The sequence below is a fragment of the Caretta caretta genome, chromosome 7 (genome assembly GCF_965140235.1).
Source record: "Caretta caretta isolate rCarCar2 chromosome 7, rCarCar1.hap1, whole genome shotgun sequence".
Classification (NCBI taxonomy): Eukaryota; Metazoa; Chordata; order Testudines; family Cheloniidae; genus Caretta; species Caretta caretta.
The window spans coordinates 81,967,238-81,989,365 of record NC_134212.1 but is presented as its reverse complement, the minus strand read 5'-3'; the positions used below and the strand labels follow the sequence as shown (position 1 = coordinate 81,989,365).

Genomic DNA, 22,128 nt, shown 5'->3' with positions numbered 1-22,128 from the left:
GACCGAATGGCTAGGCAGCTGTCCTGCAGAAAAGGACCTAGTGGACGAGAAACTGGATATTAGTCAACAGTGTGCCCTTGTTGCCAAGAAGGCTAATGGCATTATGGGGTGTATAAGTAGGGGCATTGTAAGCAGATCGAGGGATATGATTGTTCCCCTCTATTCAACATCGGTGAGGCCTCATCTGGAGTACTGTGTCCGGTTTTGGGCCCCACACTACAAGAAGGATGTGGATAAATTGGAAAGAGTCCAGTGAAGGGCAACAAAAATGATTAGGGGTCTGGAACACATGACTTATGAGGAGAGGCTGAGGGAGCTGGGATTGTATAGTCTGCGGAAGAGAAGAATGAGGGAGGATTTGATAGCTGCTTTCAACTACCTGAAAGGGGGTTCCAAAGAGGATGGATCTAGACTGTTCTTAGTGGTAGCAGATGACAGAACGAGGAGTAATGGTCTCAAGTTGCAGTGGGGGAGGTTTAGGGTGGATATTAGAAAAAACTTTTTCACTAGGAGGGTGGTGAAGCACTGGAATGCGTACCTAGGGAGGTGGTGGAATCCCCTTCCTTAGAAGTTTTTAAGGTCAGGCTTGAGAAAGCCCTGGCTGGGGATTGGTCCTGCTTTGAGCTGGGGATTGGACTAGATGACCTCCTGAGGTCCCTTCCAACCCTGATATTCTATGAATACTGTAGTGCAATCTCTTTATCATGAAAGATGAACTTAGAAATGTAAAATTATGTACAAAAAATAACTGCATTCAAAAAAAAATGTAAAACTTTAGTGCCTTCGCAGTCCTACTTCTTGTTCAGCCAATTGCTCAGACAAACAAGTTTGTTTACATTTGTAGGAGATAATGCTGCCCGCTTCTTGCTTACAATGTCATCTGAAAGTGAGAATGGGCCTTCGCGTGCCACTTTTGTAGCCGGCATTTCAAGGTATTTACATGCCAGATATGCTAAATGTGCATATACCCGTTCATGCTTCGGCCACCAATCCAGAGGACTTGCTTCCATGCTGATGACACTCGTTAAAAATATAATGCGTTAATTCCTTGGGGGAGAATTTTATGTCTCCTGCTCTGTTTTACCTGTCTTTTGCCAATATTTCATGTTATAGGAGTCTCGGACCCAGCACATGTTGGTCATTTTAAGAATGCTTTCCCTGCAGATTTGACAAAACACAAAGCGGGTACCAGTGTGAGATTTCTAAAAATAGGTAGAGTATTCAACCCAAGGATTAAGACTCTGAAGTGCCTTCCAAAATTTGAGGGATGAGGTGTGGCGCGTACTTACAGAAATCTTAAAAGAGCCACGCTCCGAAGCGGAAACTACGGAACCTGAACCACTGAAGAAGAAAATCAACCTGCTGGTGACATCTGACTCCGATGATGAAAATAAACATGCGTTGGTCCGTACTGCTTTGGATCATTATTGAACAGAACCTGTGAATCTTTAGCGCATCTGGCACGAAAATATCTTGCGATGCCAGCTACAACAGTGCCATGCGAACACATGTTCTCACTTTCAGATGACATTGTAAGCAAGAAGCAGGCAGTATTATCTCCTGCAAATGTAAACAAACTTGTTTGTCTGAGCAATTGGCTGAACAAGAAGTAGGACTGTGTGGACTTGTAGGCGCTAAAGTTTTACATTGTTTTATTTTTGAATGCAGTTATTTTTTGTACATAATTCTAAATTTGTAAGTTCATCTTTCATGATAAAGAGATTGCACTACAGTGCAGTATAAGGTGAACTACAAAATACTATTTTACCATTTTTATATTTTTATTACAAATATTTTCACCGTAAAGTGAGCACTGTACACTTTGTATTCAGTATTGTGATTGAAATGAATATACTTGAAAATGTACAAAAACTTCCAAAAATATTTAATCAATTTCAATTGGTATTCTATTTAATAGCACAATTAAAATGGCGATTAACAGCAATTTTTTGTTAATCACGTGACTTAACAGCGATTAATCGACAGCCCTAGTTTTTTACTATCTTAAAGATGAAAACAAAATTCAGAATATATTATCTTAATACAATTAATATAATATCAACTCAATATATGACTTAATATGGTATCAACATGTTAGTGTCTTTTATTAATCTTGAGAGCAGCTGGTATCAAATGTCAATTATATTGTCTTCTAGTCTTCACATCATTTTGTCATGGCTTAATACTCTAACAAACATGCAAAATGGTGAAACTGTAAATGTGCAGTTTTATGTGCTAATTGCAGCAGTTTGTGCTAATTGAACTGATGACATGGCCTCCAGGAACACTGATTCTGTAAAGTATGTAGGTTGCACGTTTCTCAAGATATACAGTCTCAGTAAGAATAACCGTGTCATAAAGTGAGTTTCATTTCAGATCACTAAATTTGAGAGTAGCTGTTTAGGGGAAAATACAGCGGAACTAGTTTAATGCAGAATCCCTATCCCCTGGATTTCATGGGCTCAGTTTTTGGGAGCTCTACTCCAGATGCTAAAGTTGGCAAACTTCAGTTATATGAAGATAGGGCAATGCCAAAAAGCAATCACTTAAAATAAGTTAAAGACAGGCTTTCAAGAAGAGGATAACTTGTGGTAGAGAAATAAAATCTTGGTTGGGATGGGACACTTTCAGAGTGTGATTGCTTTTATAAGGGGCACTGGCAAGTAATTGTTCTCAGTTGTTGTATTACATTGGATAATCTGGTAGAATGTCTTCCTGATTCTGTTCTATTCTGAAGTCACTACTGCAGTTCTTCTTAAAAATTTATCTTAGATTCTGCTTACAAATGAGGCTATATAGAACTGATAAAAATCTTGCAGAATTCTATTTGACGTTACTGTAAATGAGTAGAAAGTCAGTTCTGTACAAAGTCCATGATCATATACAAGATCTGAGTGCAAAACATACTGGATTAGTTTGTGAGACTGCTCTTGGTGGGGTTTGAATTATTTGAGTACGTGTGTTGCCTGTAACAGAAATTTGTGCAATTTTTTTTTTTTTGAAATACGCTTTCTCTCAAATATTAAAAGATACTGTTTCTGTAACAGTCAGTGAAAATCATGCTTGTTTTACTAGTGTAAATTGCTTTTTATTTAATTTGTTTTCAGTGGTTTTTCCAGGCTGACTCTTTGAAAAATTGGATGGTTTACTCTGATTTTGGAATATGAACTTCATTTCTAATATATCCTTATGTCTTGCAAATGGTTATTGCAATTTGTAATTACTTTATAGGTATTCTGTTCCAGTAGTTCCAGGAGACATCATTCACTTAGAAGGAGATTGTCATTCTGGTACCTGGATAATAAATAGAGACTCTGGATATCTAATTCTGTACCCAGATTTGCTGCTTTCTGGCACTACAGTATCAAATAGTATTCGATGTATGAGAAAAGCAGTACTGAGTGAAAAGTTCAGGGTGAGTACGGAAACCATGGAATATAAAACATCCTAAAACTGGTGACAAATCACTAAAAAAAAGTCCATGCTTTGGAGCAGGGACATGAAAATTGGCAGATAGTGGCATTTGTCTGGGTTGTGCCTTTTGCCATCCATGTGAAAATCTACTGAAATTTGCCCAAGTTATAAGCCTTTGGAAAAAATCTTAGTTTGCACGTTATCGGAGACTTTGTGGAGCTTTGCAACCAAGTTCACTGGAAAATTCCTTGTGTACTGAGTATAGGGCTGAGCAGGACTTTACCTGTAATTGCAGCGTTGGGCTGCTGCAAACCAGGGTTGGATCCAGGCGTAGGAACTAAAAGCAGGGAGAATCTTCCTGTTCTCTCCCTATTGCCTCCTAGGCAGCATGGGTGAGGAAGCAGCCTGATTTGAATGCAGAGAGGTGGGGAGAATTCACGGTCCCATTCCAGTGGACTGAGGAGAGGCTGGTTCCTACTGCTGGCAGCAGCATTCGATGCATGCTGGAATGAGCATGGTGCTGGAATGAGCCCGCTGCTTCCTGCGTGGGGGGGCGGTGTGCTTGTTGTGATTTTTTTATTTATTTTCACCTTGTAGAGTTGTGAGTCCAGTTCGCGGCAGATGCTGATTGGTACAATCCTTCATGAAACTTTCCAGCAAGGAGTAACAAATAACTTTGCACAAGAAAAACTACAAGAACTTGCCTTCAGAATTGTCCATGGACCAAAGTATCTAAAAGAAATGTAAGTGACATTGCAGATATCTGTGTCTAGATTTGAAGGATGGAAGAAGATAATAATTCTGTCTTCCAGGTGAAGTGTCTGTGGTGCAGTAACTCTTTTAAAGTGCAGGATATTCAGAAGCAGGATTATTAATTCAAGAATATTCCACCAAAATAATCTTTGTGTTTGTAGAAAGTATTCATGGTTTTTATAAAGACACTTCCTTGTCTGAGAGTAAAATATTTCATTTAAATTGAATTCAGCAACTGAATAAGATGTACAAAACCATAGCCACTCATGGGAGAGGTGAGGAAAATTATTCTTTTGGCAGGGTGGGCAAGTGGATTTTTTTGGCCTGGGCTATTAGATTGTCACAAGTTTTGCAAATCTGTGCTAAACGTGACACAAATAATTAAAAAAAATACTGTGCTGATCCCTAGAAAATTCTCACCTGACAAAGCAGTGAGGTCTCTAATTTATTTAGAGTACTAATCTAATTATTTTATACCACTAATCTTAGATTCTAACTAGAAACACTAACAGTTACAGAAATCTGTCTCTTCAATTCCCAAACTCCCATTTTGTATTTGTGGCCAAAAGCGACAAAAGACTCTACATTTTGATCTGAAGGCCATCAGATTTGTGATGATGCTAATCTCAAGACTTTGATTAACTTTGCTACAAAGTCCGTCAATTATGAATAAGGCTCTGTGTTTGTTACAGAGGTCATGGAAGTCATGGATTCTGTGACTTTCTGTGACTTCTGCAGCAGCCCTGTGCGTCAGGCCCAGGAGTTGCCTGAGCAGCTTGGGCAGTCCCCCGGGTCAGTCGCACTGGCTGCTGCTTGAGCAGTCTCTGCGCGCTGCCCTGCGGTTCCGAGCCAATGGGGGCTGCAGAACTGGGGTTTGGGGTGGAGCTCTAGAGAGCTGGGGCCGCTGCTTCCTTGGAGCTGGGTAAAGAGCCTGCCCCAGCCCCACCAACCCCCCCAGCACCTGCAGCACCCCCCGACCACCTGCGCCCCCAGCACCTGTGGCCCCTCCCCAGCATGTGTGGCACCCACCAAACCCCCTCTCCCCCAGTTTTAGTCGGGGTATTTTTAGTAAAAGTCATGGACAGGTGTCAAAGTCAGATTCAGGACTCACATAATTTGTCAGACCACTCTGTTTATTAGCAAAGCGCTTTGCCAATGCACCCAGATATAAATGAGCCCCCTGCAAAAGCTCAATCTAACTTATTTATACAGAAGCCAAAGCCAATTTAACATAGGAGACAAAAGGAAGCAGAAACTGACAAATATATATACATATCTTATTTGCATACTAACATTTACCAATCTCCTAGCTCAGTAGGAGCTCTAAGTTAATTAGTTTGAGGACCCATTGTCTCACACTCCTTAATGACAGGTTTCAGAGGAACAGCCGTGTTAGTCTGTATTCGCAAAAAGAAAAGGAGTACTTGTGGCACCTTAGAGACTAACCAATTTATTTGAGCATGAGCTTTCGTGAGCTACAGCTCACTTCATCAGATGCATACCGTGGAAACTGCAGCAGACTTTATATATACACAGAGAATATGAAACAATACCTCCTCCCACCCCACTGTCCTGCTGGTAATAGCTTATCTAAAGTGATCAACAGGTGGGCCATTTCCAGCACAAATCCAGGTTTTCTCACCCTCCATCCCCCCACACAAATTCACTCTCCTGCTGGTGCTAGCCCATCCAAAGTGACAACTCTTTACATAATCAAGTCGGGCTATTTCCTGTATAAATCCAGGTTCTCTCACATCCCCCCCACCCCCATACACACACAAACTCACTCTCCTGCTGGTAATAGCTCATCTAAACTGACCACTCTCCAAGTTTAAATCCAAGTTAAACCAGTTTGTGTGTGTATGGGGGTGGGGGGGATGTGAGAGAACCTGGATCTATGCAGGAAATAGCCCGACTTGATTATGTAAAGAGTTGTCACTTTGGATGGGCTAGCACCAGCAGGAGAGTGAATTTGTGTGGGGGGGTGGAGGGTGAGAAAACCTGGATTTGTGCTGGAAATGGCCCACCTGTTGATCACTTTAGATAAGCTATTACCAGCAGGACAGTGGGGTGGGAGGAGGTATTGTTTCATGATCTCTGTGTGTATATAAAGTCTGCTGCAGTTTCCACGGTATGCATCTGATGAAGTGAGCTGTAGCTCACGAAAGCTCATGCTCAAATAAATTGGTTAGTCTCTAAGGTGCCACAAGTACTCCTTTTCTTTTCACACTCCTTAATGTTTCTCTTCCTAACAACTATATTTCAACAAACTCTTCAAGCAGCATTTCTTTAATGAATTATAATTTCAATATAATTCATTCTACTTTCACACAGGTTACAGGCCTGTGAATTTTTATTTACTGCCCATGACCTATCCATGACTTTTCTTAAAAATACCTGTGACTAAAACATAGCCCTAATTATGAACTTGAGTTGTGCAGAAAGTACTTTGTAAATCACAGGCTGCAGGAAAAATTTTAATGGTCACTTGTCCATGGACAGTTAGAAGTTCAAATGTACTGAACTGATAAGAAACATATTTGTCCCAATTCTCAGACTGGGGCCTTATTCTCCCATGCGAGTTAACCATAGCAGCAATATTTCATTTTATCTGAAGGTATTTTTTGTTTTCTGCTTGCTCTGGTGGCAGGTTTCTTGATTGTTAATTTTTTTTGTATTTTCCTTCAGTTCTTTTAGTGTCTAAATTTGTCATCTCTTTAAAATAAACTAAAATGCCACTCCTATCGCTCTGAGCTTGAATTAAAATTGAGACCATGTAATTCAATTTAAGTAATTCTAATGCATAAATAAACTTACGGATAATGGCTGTCAGGTTGAAATCTAGACCTGATAATACAGAATACAACTAATCTAGTCCTTAGTTGGTGCTGCCTAACATTATAGGGGAGTATCCTGTGCCTGTGTTCACATAAATGTTCATAGTCCCCTTTGAAGCCTTTTCTTTTGTTTTTAACTGAGGCTAATATTTAGTAAACTACTTCAGAGTGCACAAATATTTGTGTGTAAATCTTTCAGCAGAGACTTAAGTAATTTTTCTTTTTATAGCGGTTTATAACTAATTGTCTCAGATGCTCCATTATTGCACACTCTTAACTTCACATAGTGAGCAATCCCACAATGCAGAAAGTTTAAACACTTGTGTAAGTCTTTGAAGGATGGAGGCCCCAGTAAACTAGATTGCATATTCAGTTTTGAGTCTATTCTCCTTCACCCTATATTATTCCTTATTTTCTATGTAGTACTTAACGTGTATGGGTTCACTTGTACAGGTACTACTTAAATCTGAAACAAGAAGAAATCATGCAAGAGATAGAAGAATATCTTCCATCAATTACTAAATGGGCAGAAGACTTCATGCACAAACCTAGTCAAGCTAACCACAACAAAATGCAGTTAAAACTGTAAGAAACCATTACTTGCACATTAAAAACCTGTTTTATTGTTACCTAGCAAAGATGTCACTAGTGAAATTACTTTACTTTGTCTCATTAATTTGTTCATCTGAATTTTAAAGCAAAAACCTTTTATTCCTTTCTGCATTTATTGATATGGAGCTGACTCATGGCCTTGCTGCCTAGAAAGTTGGCCTTGTTAAGCAAAGAATGACTTGGTCTACAGTGAGCTACTTGTTTAGCTGCAGCTGCATTGATTAGGAAACAATATTACAGGTGTCCATGGTGATGGAGAATGGATCTTGTAGAAATAACACCTTTTGTTCTTAAAAAGATTCTAGTCACAGTAGTCAGTGTTAATCAATTCACAGAGTAGAAATTTTGGCACTGGAAGAACTAGCTTATTTAATCAATTGACTAAGCTATAAAAATATATATAGTTAAGATTAAAAATCTGGCTTTCATCATACTTGCTCATTGCAAAGTTTTCTTCCTGTCCATGCTTCTCTGCCATTTAGCTGCCTGCTCCCATGGATGTAAAGGCCAGTCACCTGGTCCTCTATTTCCTTCACAGTTAAATTTGCACGGTTGAGGAATAAAAGTGCTTTTTAAATAGTATTAACTTCAAGGTAACTTTTAAAAAGGTTAAATATTTTGAAGATCAAATAAGGCATGTTCTTCAGAAGGAATTCATGACACTTTAAATTAAGTTTTTGCACATCTGTAACAAACATTTAAATATAATTTTTAAAAATATAACTTCTTCAGACTGAGAAATTACCATATCATTGTACAGTTTAAGGTAGCCTTTTGAGTTGAGGCCTGATCCATATATAGAAAGTCTGCTTGAGCGGGCCGTAACACTCTATCTTAAATTAATGGCTAATATTACACACGTAGATCTTTTTGCCACTGCAGTGCATGCACACTACTAGAAGTTCCCTGTGAAGATTTAAATCTTTGGAATTCTCATGGGTACCTGTTTAGAGAAATGCAGCAGCTTATATCTGTTTCTAAAGTAGTCTTGTAACTCTTCAGGTGATAAAGTTATTTGTTTTTTTAAATTTGTTTTGCTTTCCTCGTAGACCAAGTGATGGAAAAATAGAAGATTTATCTTGTAATATTGAAGTTGCAGAGTTCCTGGATATTGAAGAGAATATCTGGTCTCCCAGGTTTGGATTAAAGGGCAAGATTGATGTTACAGTTGGTGTGAAAATACATCGCAAGTCTGGAACGCAATATAAGATAATGCCATTGGAGCTTAAAACTGGCAAGGAATCTAACTCCATAGAACACAGAAGTCAGGTAGAAATGTTTAAATGTTCAGCATACACAATTGTCATATACTTGTTTGCACTTCATCTAATAAATGATGGCTGAACCAGTTTATATATAATATAATTAGGTATTATGGATGGCTTATCATGATCTCAAACCTGTATTTATGAATGAGGAATTGAGGAATGTGGAAGTGTTTACAAACTACCACCTTCAAGCAAAGGTTCAGATTTCCATAAGGGAGCGAGGAGGTAATCTCAGTGAGTAGCCCCAAGGGAAGAAACCAGGATCGTTGTGTGGAGATTGTATCTTTGACCTGCAAAACCTCCCACAAAGGCTCTAGGGACGAGAGAATATTAGCTTGAAATTGTGTTATCTTTCAAGAGATTTCTGCAGGGCTGGATGGGTAACTATTCATTCCTCCATAGCTAATACCTCAGAGAGGCCTCTTCAGGGTCCAGAGATGGGGAGGTATAATATTGTAGAGGTGGCAGAGTTATGGGTATTTACTTCCTGCATCACCAACTAAATAAGCAATTCTCAAATTTCAACTTTTTTAGAGATTTTTCTTATGGAAGAAATCTTTAATGGAAAAACATCAATTAGATGACAAGCATTTATTCTTTGTAATCTTGTTGGCAATGATAAGGCTGCTTATCTGTACAACCTTAACATATTCACATGACTTATGCAATTTAGGTAAATATCAAAATACACTTTAATACATTTTTTAAATGTCTTCAGGTTGTTCTGTACACCTTGTTGAACCAAGAACGAAGAGCAGATCCTGAAGCTGGATTTCTTCTTTACCTTAAAACTGGCAATATGTATCCTGTGTCTGGCAATCGAATGGATAGGAGAGGTGGTTTTTACCAGAAACAGTGCTTAACTATTGTAAATTCTAAGAGGTTTTTTCCACATTAACGGTTACTACATTGTTCTCTCTTGAAAATATTTATACTGGTTGATGTACCACTTCCAGGAACTAGTAAACAGTGTTGAGATAAGTTCTTTGTTTTGACAAGAATGCTTAATCTTCCTGGAATAATTTTGGATATAAAAAAATGTACACTACACCAAAAATATTTTTATGATGAATACTGTTTGTGCTGTGTACGTGCCCATTGCTTGGAGCCCCAAATCAAATTAATAAATATTCACTTTTTTTCCTGTTTCTAACTCTGAAAGACTAGTTCACATTTCTTTTCTTTTTTTCCTTTACAGAATTACTAAAGCTAAGAAATCAACTGGCCTCTTACTTATTCCACAGTATGTGTAAATCTGCCCTAGGAAATAAGCAAACACAACTTGCCTCTTTGCCTCCTGTAATTGATGATAGTCGGGCCTGTAAATATTGCTCACAAATGCACAACTGCTTTCTTTATAGCAGGTAAAAAACTTTCAGACTTTGGATAGTAAACACTTAATTTGTTTAAAAAAAAAAAAAAAAACTAAATGGTTTTGGATTTTCTGTGGTGATTTCACAGTGTTGATTAACACTTGCCCTTGGTATGCAATGACTTTCTCCAAAGATAAGCATTGTTCCATTGATTCCTCCCCAGCCTTGACAATTTAAGAACCTGTTCCTACAGAGGCTTACCCAACTATTTATCTTTACACTCTGTGAGTAGTCCCACTGAAGTCATATACCCAAACCTTTGCAGGGTTGGGGTCTAAATTTGTGATTCTCTTAAGGCTTGCCTACACAGGGAATTGACTATCATAGCTATAAGAGGAATAATTACACCAGAATGGCATCCACACAGAGAGTTATGCTGCCATAACTATACTGATATAATTATTCTGCTAGAGCTATGCTCGAAAAATTTACCACATAGACAGACCCTTAGTTACTGTTTAGTGCATCCAACTTCTGAAATTTTTCTGCACTTAGTTTTAAAAGTTGAATTTTTAATAACAAACTTTGATTTTTCTTTTGCCTGTCCAACGATATTGAACTTTATATTTTTGTTTTATCATGATAAAAGAATACAATTAAAGGCAGTCTCAAAGATATTAAATGGGTTTTCAATAAATTAATTATAATACAGTAATTCATTTGTATATCCTATTTAAAAAATTCGGATTATTTACATCATTTATAAGTGTTGGGTGTAAGAGAGTAGGAGGAGTAAAAGGAGATTACCCCTAAACATAGTGGCCAAAATTGTATGCCTAAAATTATATGGTGGGGAGATCTGGGCCCACTTGCCTCCATACTGTTTTCTAAATTTAAATCACCTGTGCCCCTGTGATATTTTCCTTTTTAAAGTCAGTCTTGTAGTGTCCTCCAAAAAAGACCATCTTAAAGCTGCCTGAAGTTTTTAGTTAGGTTAAAAATTGTTTCCTTTCAGAAGTGTTGTTTTCATACATGACACTATACCAAAAAGTCTACAGGTATTGCACTTGAAACAGTTGTTGGGGTGAGTCCATTATGTATGCTATGTAAGTATATATGTACATTAAATAAGATAAGGGGATTTCGCATTCATAAGACAAAATGATGCTATATTGATAAATATAGTCTTCAGAATCTTTACACAGCCGTGGCTCATTTTGTAAATAGAGATAGCGTTCTTTATGTAGAGGACAGAGAATATTATGCTTGAATTATTTGGAAAAAAAACAAAAAAAAGTGAACTTTTCATCTGTGGACACTCCAAATTATTACCGGGGACATCCAGTCACTAATATGAAAGTACTAATGTAAATAAGGGATGTAGGAACAGGTTCTGTATTTGGAATTTCATGCTCACATGTAAAGATTTGGAATAGGATGCTTTTCCCGTAGGTTTGATTTGTTTAAATAGATATTTTCATTTAGCTTTTGTATTTTACCTTATGGAATTTAGTAGGCATATGTAGTCTTAAAAGAAGATGACTTTTCCTTTTTTTAACTTGATGCTTGTGTCTATTTTTAGAGCTGTAGAGCAACAGATGGACAATGTCCTTATTCCTCTTGCTGTGGTACCCATTATTGAAAAAGAGACCCAGCATCTGAAACTGTCTCACTTACAGTATTTCAGCCTGTGGTATCTGATGTTAACCTTGGAGTCACAGTGTGGAGAGGGCAAAAAGGGACGTAAAAATATATGGCTGATGCCTGCTTCAGAAAGGTAAGATGGAAGTGAGGGCATTGTCTGTGGACAGCTCTTACCTGCTTGGTTTCTTGTAACTCATTGTGTCTCCTGCAAGAGACAAGATCTTTCTTTCAATCCTTGGGTAAATATTCTGATTATACAGTTACTTGAGATAGCAGGAAGTGCTAGTTCGTGTGTGTGGGGGTGTCTATCAAAAGCATTGGGCTAGTACATCTGGTGGTATGGTATCACCAACCGGTTAGGTACCTTCTTGGGGGAAGGAGGGGAACCATAAAAGGACCCAGGAAGATGATGATAAATTGTGCCTTATCTTCATTCTTATAAAATAAGATCACAATACTTTTACTAGCCTCACCTCCCTTATGTGTGCAGCTGGATGTTGTCTGCCACCCCAGCGCCTTGCGCTGCCTCTCTGAATCAAGGCTCTTGACAGGCTGTATTCTGTTCTGTGCCATATTGCTAGTACAGGCTGCTCCATAGGTGGCTGAAAGTGGACTGAGGGTTCATGGTAGTGCATCATTTCCTATTAAAATCTCACTAGCATCCATGCATAACTTTATTGGTGAAATGCAGTAAGAGATTGTTTCAGTGAAGCATGGGCAGTAAGATTTATGTTGTACTACTGAAGCGCTAAAAACCGAACTTACATTATAGTGCGATTCAACCTTTTATGTTTCAGAATTTAATACTTTGACTTATCTTGAGTAATCTCCACTGTGTTGAGAATCTGTAGACCACTTATCTGGGAGTTTCACAAAACAAGCAATGTACTTTTGTTTTGAAGCCCACATATGCTTGCTTCCAGTTTTATCGCTTTCCCTTTTGGGAAACAACATCTGATAGGGTAGGATAGAAATGTATAGTATTCATAGATTTCTTTTCTTTTTAAGGCTAGAAGAGACCATTATGATCTAGACTGACCTGCATAACACACACCATAGAATTTCACCAATTAATTCTTGCTTCGATCCCATAACTTATGGTTGTGATAGAATATATATTTTAGAAAGATATCCAGTCTTGAATTGATCAGGGCTTTGGAATGTAGCTAGTACATTTATCTTGGGAAGAAAAAGACAGCCAATATAGTGGGGAAAAAAAACTACTCTAAGACCTAAAATGAATTACTATTAAATCTTAAACTGATAAAAAGCTACTTCTAGAAAATTACTCAAGGCAGCTTACACTTTTACTTTTAATGTGTTCATAGAGAAAAGGCTGGAGACTGCATTGGAAATGTGATCAGAGTTGAACATGTGCAGGAAGTTTCTGATGGACAATATCTACATTATTTCCAGCGTAAAAATGGTACCATGCCTGGAACAAACCTGTTGGTAGGAGATAGAGTTGTTGTGAGTGGAGAGAAGACATTACTTGGCTTGTCTGCTGGCTATGTTAAAGAGGTCAACGTGACAAGTATTTCCTGTTTATTGGACAGGTAATACAATCAGAAAAATATGGCTGTTCGAAAGGAAGTGTGTGTGTGCTTTTTTTACAATATAAAATTAAGCACACTTTGTTAATGTCCACCATCATAAAAAAAACAAAAGCCCCACACTAAATTCAAATAGCAAAACTTGGGCTAGGCCTGAGAACATGTGTGCGTTGTGTTTTTCCCAGGGAGTTGTCCACCAATTACCTAGGCTGTTAGCTAATAAGCAAAATATTACAGCATGTTTCCAAGCTCCATCTATTTATGACAGCAAAATGAAATGCTATTCATAGACTCTGTAGATCTTTATATTATTATCATCCTTTCTTCCTTGAATGCAGTGGTGTTGGAATAATTTTTATAGTGGGAATGCTGAAAGCCATTGAACGAAACTATAGACTCTATATATGATGGAAACCACTTCAAGCCAGAAGGTGCTGCCACACCTCCAGTACTCCTAGTTCCAGCACCCTTGCTTGAATGCTTTCATCACCAGTGAAATGGGTACTACTGCTGATTTAAATGATCAGGCTTCAGAGTTCTCACCTTGCTGACATGAATAGGGGTAGTTTTATTCCTTCTTGGAGCTATTGTTTCAGGCTGCCTGCATACGTCAGGCAACGTTACTAACAACAATGCTGTAGGATGTTAATAAGCAGATGTGGAAGCAAAGGCAATTGTATTCCTGCTTATTATTCTTATTATGTCTTTCAGGAACTTATCTAAACTCCCTAAGGACACTATATTTAGGTTAGATCATGAAGAAGGAATTTCTGGTATTGATGCCCCCTTAAGAAATCTTTCTAAACTGATGGAGAATTCTTCTGCCAGGTTTGTAGAATTGAATTGTTTTCAGATCTTGTTTAGTGATTGTATAAATGTTCTCACTGATATTAGACAACATTACTTCCTTTTTTTCTCCCTAGTGAAAAGCTTCGTAACTTAATAATTGACTTCCACAAACCACAGTTCATCCAGCACTTGAGCTCTGTTCTTCCTCCTGAAGCAAAGGAAACTGTTGCAAACATTTTAAAGGGTACAAATTATATTTAACTCATAGCAGCTTAAATTATTCTTTATTTTTTGTGGGAATTCTTATATGCATTGACTGATATAATTAATCTGTTTAGAAATATACACCTCAATTGCAAAGCACCTGGCACCTTACATCAATAAAATGTGAGCCTTTCCACTTTAAGGTTCAGATCTGAGCAACTCCAACTTGCCCTTATTTCTACTATTAAATTAGTCCTAAACCAGTAAAAAGGTATGCATTTCTTGTGCATTTAAGCTCTTTAGTTTCTTCCTCTTACTGACTATTGGAGGGAGCAGGTTCAAGAGAGATTTACCTTTCACTAAAACATTCTATGGGTTGGTAAAAGGGTGTTAACTGTGAGAACAAACAACAAAAATGACCCTTCAGAGTAGCAGCCGTGTTAGTCTGTATTCACAAAAAGAAAAGTAGTACTTGTGGCACCTTCACTGTACAGTTCACTGTACCTCATGAAAGCTTATGCTTAAATAAATTGATTAGTCTCTAAGGTGCCACAAGTACTTCTTTTCTTTTTAAAAATGACCCTGTAGATTCTAATTTCTATAGGAGGCGGCAGAGAGAGAGAATCATCTCAGGCTTTCTAGCGCAGAGGTGGGCAAACTATGGCTCGTGGGTCACGTCCAGCCCGTGGGACCCTCCTGCCCAGCCCCTGAGCTCCTGGCCCAGGAGGCTAGGCCCCGGCACCTACCCCGGTGTCTCCCCGCCCCCACAGCCTCAGCGCGCTGCTGGCGCAATGCACTGGGCGGCCGGGCAATGCAGTTGCAGAGCCGCGGCCTGACCTGGCGCTCTGGGCAGCGTGACTGTAGTGCCGTCAGCCACCGGCGCTCCAGGCAGCATGGTAAGGGGGCAGGGGAGTTGGGGGTGGTGGTCAGGGGGCGGGAGGGTGGATAGGGGTCGGGGCGGTCAGAGGGTGGGGAACAGGAGGGTTGGATGAGGCGGGGGTGGGGGCAGTCAGGGGCAGGGGTTCTGGGGGCAGTCGGGACAGGGAGAAGGGGTGGTTGGATGGGGCAAGGTTCCCAGGGGGCTGGTCAGGAATGGGGGGGGGGGGTTGGATGGGGTGGCGGGAGGGAAGTTGGGGTGGGGGTTCCGGGGGTGGTCAGAGGACAGGGAGCAGGGGGTGGTGGATGGGGTAGGAATCCCAGGGGGGTAGTCAGGGAGCAGGGGGTGGTGGATGGAGTAGGAGTTCTGGGTGGGGGGGGCCATCGGGGTGGGGAGGGGCGGTGTCAGATAGGAGGTGGGGGCCAGGCCATGCCTGGCTGTTTGGGGAGACACAGCCTCCCTTAACCAGCCCTCCACATGTCTTGGAAACCCAATGTGGCCTTCAGGCCAAAAAGTTTGCCCGCCCCTGTTCTAGATCGTAACCAGCACTGGAAGCAAATTATGTAGCCACTGTGAAACACTGAGGTAGTGTTATGTACTTATAGCAGTCTGTCCGCCCGCGCCCCCCTCCCTCCATTATCTGTAGTGTCCAGGTGTTTTTCAGGCCTAGCCCTAGATGCAGTACCTTGTAGTAATCTAGTCTAGAGGCTAAAAAAATTGTTGTGTAAGGTCTGCATCAGATAGGAATGGGTACAGCCTCCTGGCTGATGGCAAAAGGGGTAGGGGGAACAGAAGGAAGAAGAGCTGTGTGTACTTGAGAATTCAGAAGTAGTAATGGGTAAAAAGTGACTCTAAGACTGCAAAACACACTGATAAAGGTTGAAGATCATGACTTCTAGTAGAAAGTGCACTTGTAACATGTACCTATTAGTTTAAACATTTCTTCCTGCTTATCTCTTTCAACTGAGGCTTTGTCTACACTACCGTGCTTTTAGAGACGGGGCTGTGCCACTACAGCTGTGCCGCTAAAAGGTGTGCAGTGTAGCTGTTTGTAGAAGGAGAAAGCTCTCTTGCTGGGAAAAAAAAACAACAGAAAACAACTTGGACCCCCCCACTCCCCTTTCCCCGGATGAGCGACAGCAGGAGAGTGCTCCTGCTGACAAAGCGCTGTTCACACTGGCACTTTTCGTTGGTAAAACTTTTGTCATTTGGGGGTTTGTTTTACACACCTGAACAACAAAAGTTTTGCTGATCAAGTTCCAGTGTAGGCAAAGCCTGAGTTTTAACTTAGGCTGGGGAGCTTGCATCTGTTCTCTACTGGGAAAGTGAACCCTGTTCTAATGTCTCACTTAAATAGCAAGATGCTCTGGCCTGCATCTTTTTATCTAGAAATATTTTTATCTGAAAATTTTTATCTAGTTCAGGTTGCATATAGGATTAACTACAAGTATTTAACTTTTTTTCTTTTTCTAATTAAAGGTCTGAATAAGCCTCAGAAACAGGCAATGAAACAAGTGCTACTTTCAAAAGATTACACTCTCATTGTGGGTATGCCTGGAACAGGAAAAACTACTACAATATGTGCTCTAGTAAGACCATAATGTGACCTAATGTTAGAAGTAAATTGTTAATTTAAAAGCTTGGAGGGCAAACATCAAATAAGCTGTATATGAGGTGTCCTCTTCACAATTAAGGTTTATACAGGACTGCTGTCTGTGTCATTTACATTGAAATAAATATGGAGCCAGCTTTATGATAAAGAACATTAGCATTAGTAGAATGACAAAATGTATCCTTCAGGTCCAGTGGGGCGTGGGGGTGTGTGTATGTGGTTTTTTTCATTACCCCTGGAGGTGGGTGATGACATTGATCACTTTACAATGTTTTAATGGTGTTAAAATACTTTGGCACCAGACTACAATAAAATCTTCCAATTTTGAAGCAGATCTGAGGTTTGGAAACAAGCACTTCATTAGCAGTAGTTCTGGTGTGAGACCCAAGGTTTGTCTGCACTGGGATATTAAATGCTGGCGTACCTGTATTAGTGCAAACTCCTAATGTTGGCCTGATTTACACTGGTGAAGCTTATCCCGTACAAATTGTGCTGCACTGGTTAGAGACAGAGAGTTTACACTGATGGGTAAAATTCCAGTGTAGACAAGGGCCTGCTTGGGAGTCTTTGTCCCCTCATCTGACTTTTTGGCTTCCTAGGTCCAACACCAATTTAGAAAAATGTAGACTAATTTATCCTTTTTAGAAAGGAATTACTGATTCCTATGTTCATGATAATATCTGGGTTTTTTCTTTTTTCTCTCCTTGCTACTACTCCTATTTTAGGTAAGAATTCTTTATGCCTGTGGCTTCAGCGTTCTGCTGACAAGTTTTACACACACTGCTGTTGACAACATCCTGCTGAAGTTGGCCAGGTTTAAAGTAGGATTTTTGCGCTTGGGGCGAGCTCAGAAGGTTCATCCAGACATACGGAAGTTTACAGAGGAAGAAATTTGCAGATCCAAATCAATTAAATCTATAACTCATTTGGAGGAACTCTATAACAATCAAGTAAGAAGAATAATGTTCAGTAGTCCTGCAACATATTCAGGGTAATATAAATGAGTGTATACAAATATAATTTGTACCCTTTTAAATGTACAAATGCTGAGGTACTAAACTTACCTCAGAAGTGTCTGCATGGCTCAGTGATCAGAAATGAGATCCTCAATTTCTGTCACTAATTCAAGTTTGGCCATTGTCTATTGTGAATCAGGTTACCATCTGAGTGGGTTTTTTTTGGGGGTGTGTGTGTGAAAAGGGGGGCATTTCTCTTGCTCGTGTGAAATGAAGTGAGCTGGTTAGTCATGGTTTGCTTCTATTTGATGTCCTATTTGTAGAATAGTAGTGCCTGAAGATCTTTGACTGCGACCCCATTGTGTTAGACTAATACAATAAATATATATACACTTACATACCACTAGGACTGTCATTGCCCCAGAGAGCTTACAGGAAGTGTTTACATCACAAAAAACTCCATTAGTTGTCTTGTTGGTAGGCTCCGCGAGGAAGCAGAGGACTGAATTGATATGGGAAGTGGCTTACGTTTTTATCTTTGATCACTTCAGTCAGCATTCAGTTAAGGCACGTGAGTTGGGGTGAGGAAGATTGCACTGCCATCACCATGTCTGTATATAATCTAGAGAACAGGGATACTGACACTTCCTGGAGGTACCCAGAGTTGTTGCACTTTGCTACCACCTGCCCTTAGTGTGACGAAGTCTTGTTTGTGCCTGCCATGGATCAGCACTCCCTTCCCCCCAAGCCACTGGCAACAGAAACACTCCCCTTGAGGCCCCACTATCAAGCCCTCCGAGTGTGTCCTTAGAATGTTCGACCCCTAGTCCATTGGACACTTGCAGCATATTCCAAAGAAACAGCACACCCCAATTTACCAGTTCTTAACTCAGATTACTGCTCTGCTTAACTAACAGCACTTACGTTTGATTTAATGGTAAATGAATCTGTTTATTTCACAAAGCATAGCAATTAAAGTAATACGAAGCAGAAATTTTGGAAACAAATGGTTACATACAAAAAATAACATACATTCTGAGCCTAGACTTGATTAACAAGATACTCTACTAGACATGAGACCATCGCTCACCCAAAATCCTTGCAGCGTTACATAGCCAGCTGGCTGTGACCCTTGTTTCATGAGACAATCCTGCTATAAGTTTGCCTCATAGATGAAAGATTCAGTGTCTTGGGTTGCGCTCCAAGTTATACAGGATCAATCTTTTGTCTTGATTCATAAGCAGGACGCCCCATTACTGTTTTTCTTCCTGTAGATTTCCTCTTGTAAAATTCACAATATCTCAATGCGCCTCTTGCTCAATATGCAAATAGGCATACAGTGTACTGTAGGTATATAATAGTCAAGTGGCCAGACAGTGAGATGGATGTCTTTTGTCTTCTGCCTGAAGGGAATATCTCTGAGGTAGTCATTGCCTGGTGACCTGCCTTAGCTCTACAACTTTAAGAGCATTGTTTTCAGGATAGATATCAAACTCCTTAAATATTAGCCATACATATATTTTGTCAATGATTGTGACCACCAACTTGCTCAACAAAAGATCTCCGATGCCACCTTTTGGTCAACTATTATGCAGATATCTGACTCGGGGATCCCTGTACAACCTATGCACCCCTGTACCTCCTGCCAGTTAACACCAAGTGATCTCTGTCACAGACACCAGTCTCCAGGGCAGTCAGTCCAGCACTAGGTATAGTCTAAGCTCCATATTTGTTAATTAAATTTAACTTTAAAAATAGCATCCTAAACACTTGGCAGGAATGAATCATGAACTGTATGCTAGTCTCTATATTCCAGAACTAAAGCAGCATATTGTAAAGTTTTTGGATTATATTTTACTTTTTTTTTTTTTTTTTTAAATGTAGCTTTATTTGATTAGAGGTCACAGACTTATTAATGTAGAAATTGTATTTAAAATATGAAATGGGAACGGGGAAGAAAATGCCTTTTTATCTGTAAGATATGTCCAAATTTTCAGCCAGTAGTTGCAACAACGTGCATGGGAGTAAACCATCCAATTTTTGCTCGGAAACTGTTTGACTTCTGCATAGTGGATGAGGCTTCTCAAATAAGCCAGCCAATCTGCCTGGGGCCACTCTTCTATTCACATAGGTTTGTGCTGGTAGGGGACCATCAACAGCTACCTCCACTTGTACACGACACAGAAGCAAGGTAAGATAAAATGCTACTGGAAAAACATAAAATGTGTGTGGTGTTAGGACAACAAGTGGACTTTCAAGGCACTGACTTGCACATCTGATTTTGTAACAGAGATCTTGGCATGAGTGAAAGTTTGTTTAAGAGACTGGAACAAAACAAGAATGCTGTTGTCCAGTTAACTGTGCAGTACAGAATGAATAGGTATTTACAACTATTTATGTCAGTTACTAGTGATTTTTTTTAATGTAAATTTCAATCTATAAGACATGAAACTGCTTTTTGTTTTTAAACTCCATAGTAAAATTATGTCATTAAGTAACAAGTTGGTGTATGAAGGCAAACTGGAATGTGGCTCGGAGAAAGTGTCAAAAGCCACTGTTATCCTGCCAAACTTAAAAAACTTGAAGTTGGAGCTGGAATTATTTGCAGATTCTTCAGAAACATGGTTGAAAGAAACGTTTGAGCCAAACAATCCTGTGTGTTTTCTTAACACAGAGAAGGTAAACTTTGCTTGCATACTTCCCTTTATCGTCACGCTATCCTGCCTTCAAAATACTGTTATTTTTATTTTGATGTTTGTAGCCCATATTTGCAATATAGTTAAATTGTTTAAAGTTAAAATTCTTATGGCTTTTCCTTATCAACCTTGTATAACTTAGAGTATAGGCAATGGTATGTAGTCTTGAAAAGGGCTCTTCCAACTGTATGCAAAGTGTTCCGAATTTCAAGTGCTGCATTAACTGAAATGTAGCCAAAAGACATTCTCCTCCTTGTTGTATGCTTACACTGTACAGCTACTGCTATAAGCACCACACTTCATGGTATACAGGCAAAAAGTCAGTTCAGAAGTCTGATCATAGGCTATCTCGAAATGTTTAGCATCCAGCATCTTTAACATTATGAAAAATCTTTGTGTTTTTGTTTCTTGAACTGTACTAACTTCATTAATATTGAGCTAAATCCTGCACTCCGTTACAAGAATGCAACATCAGTGACATTACTGGAAGTTGTGAATGTGTAACCAAATAGTATCCCTTTCTAACCCTTAGCAAATTGTTTCTGAAGGTTTTCCATGGGGCAGATATGAGTTGCTTAGTGCAGGAGGATGAATGTTTCCAGCAGCAAGGCAGATTGTGACACTCTGGTTTTAGGAAATTCTTCACAAAATCTTTCTCTTTGGATTGTACCCTCTACATAATCTGCCTTGCTGTTGTTCTGTACCTGACCCTGGGCTGGAAGCTAACTTGCAGGACGGAGTGAATTACTTCTGGAATGTGTGATGATCATTCAGGGGGACTGGAGATGGAATGATCTCCAGGGAAGGAAGGCAGCTGGAATGGAGCACTTCAGTGGTTGTGGGACGAGGATGAGTGTTGTGGGCAGAGAACTTTGTGCTCTATCCATTATGCCACACTGCCTAAGGCTATGTCTACACTGCAAAATAAAATGACCCCCAATGAAGGGTGGTAGCTTTGTTGGTTGGAGAGCTCTCCCCAGCCCGACAAAGCATTGTTGACACCAGCACTTTTCATTGGTAAAACTTTTGTCGGTCAGCGTGTGGTGTGTGGTTTTGTTTTGTTTTGTTCTCCCCACACCCCAACTGACAAAAGTTTTACTGACGAAAGTGCAATGTAGGTATAGCCTAAGCCCTGTAACGGAGGCAGGAGGGTGTAGTGGTTAGAGCAGGTTATTGGGAGTTGAGGACTTTAGAGTTTCTCATCTCTAAAAATGATTTTAGTCCCTTCCATATCACTCTACAATGGCTTTGCCAGTCTCCATGGCAATTGAAGGAAGTACAGATCTTTCCTCTGAGCCAGGGCTTGGTCGACTACCCCTCAAAGAACTCTCCAGAATTTCCAGCCTCCAAGCAGCACAGACAGCAGACTCCAGATCTCCCTTCGTAGCACTTTCACAGGATCTTGTCCATGTCCCCTTCTCTGGCTGGCTGCCTGCCAGAAAGATTTAACTAATTGTATCTCAATTTCTTCATTGGCTTTAAGGATTTTATTAACTGTTAAAGAATATTTTTTGTTTGGCTTTCTGAGGAGAGTGTGAAGGTACAGCACCTCTCCTTCCCTCTTCTATGCCATTTCTGAAGGCTGCTGGAACTCTGCTTC

The 22,128-nt window shown here is 39.8% G+C and overlaps 1 protein-coding gene across 3 annotated transcripts in view; it reads left to right on the top strand.

Moving 5' to 3' along the window:
- The window catches only part of DNA2 (DNA replication helicase/nuclease 2), a 35,677-nt gene that overhangs the window by 3,855 nt on the left and 9,694 nt on the right, over positions 1 to 22,128 (top strand). For 2 of the 3 annotated variants that reach the window (XM_075130867.1, XM_075130869.1), the window contains exons 3-17: positions 3,232 to 3,415; positions 4,012 to 4,157; positions 7,458 to 7,589; positions 8,666 to 8,885; positions 9,603 to 9,720; positions 10,083 to 10,248; positions 11,780 to 11,974; positions 13,170 to 13,397; positions 14,106 to 14,222; positions 14,318 to 14,427; positions 16,744 to 16,853; positions 17,602 to 17,826; positions 19,830 to 20,023; positions 20,123 to 20,212; positions 20,310 to 20,511. In XM_075130867.1, the coding sequence (XP_074986968.1) occupies positions 3,232 to 3,415; positions 4,012 to 4,157; positions 7,458 to 7,589; positions 8,666 to 8,885; positions 9,603 to 9,720; positions 10,083 to 10,248; positions 11,780 to 11,974; positions 13,170 to 13,397; positions 14,106 to 14,222; positions 14,318 to 14,427; positions 16,744 to 16,853; positions 17,602 to 17,826; positions 19,830 to 20,023; positions 20,123 to 20,212; positions 20,310 to 20,511 (2,437 nt within the window). The remainder of the gene's footprint in view (positions 1 to 3,231; positions 3,416 to 4,011; positions 4,158 to 7,457; positions 7,590 to 8,665; positions 8,886 to 9,602; positions 9,721 to 10,082; positions 10,249 to 11,779; positions 11,975 to 13,169; positions 13,398 to 14,105; positions 14,223 to 14,317; positions 14,428 to 16,743; positions 16,854 to 17,601; positions 17,827 to 19,829; positions 20,024 to 20,122; positions 20,213 to 20,309; positions 20,512 to 22,128) is intronic. The other variant, XM_075130868.1, reaches the window with a different exon arrangement.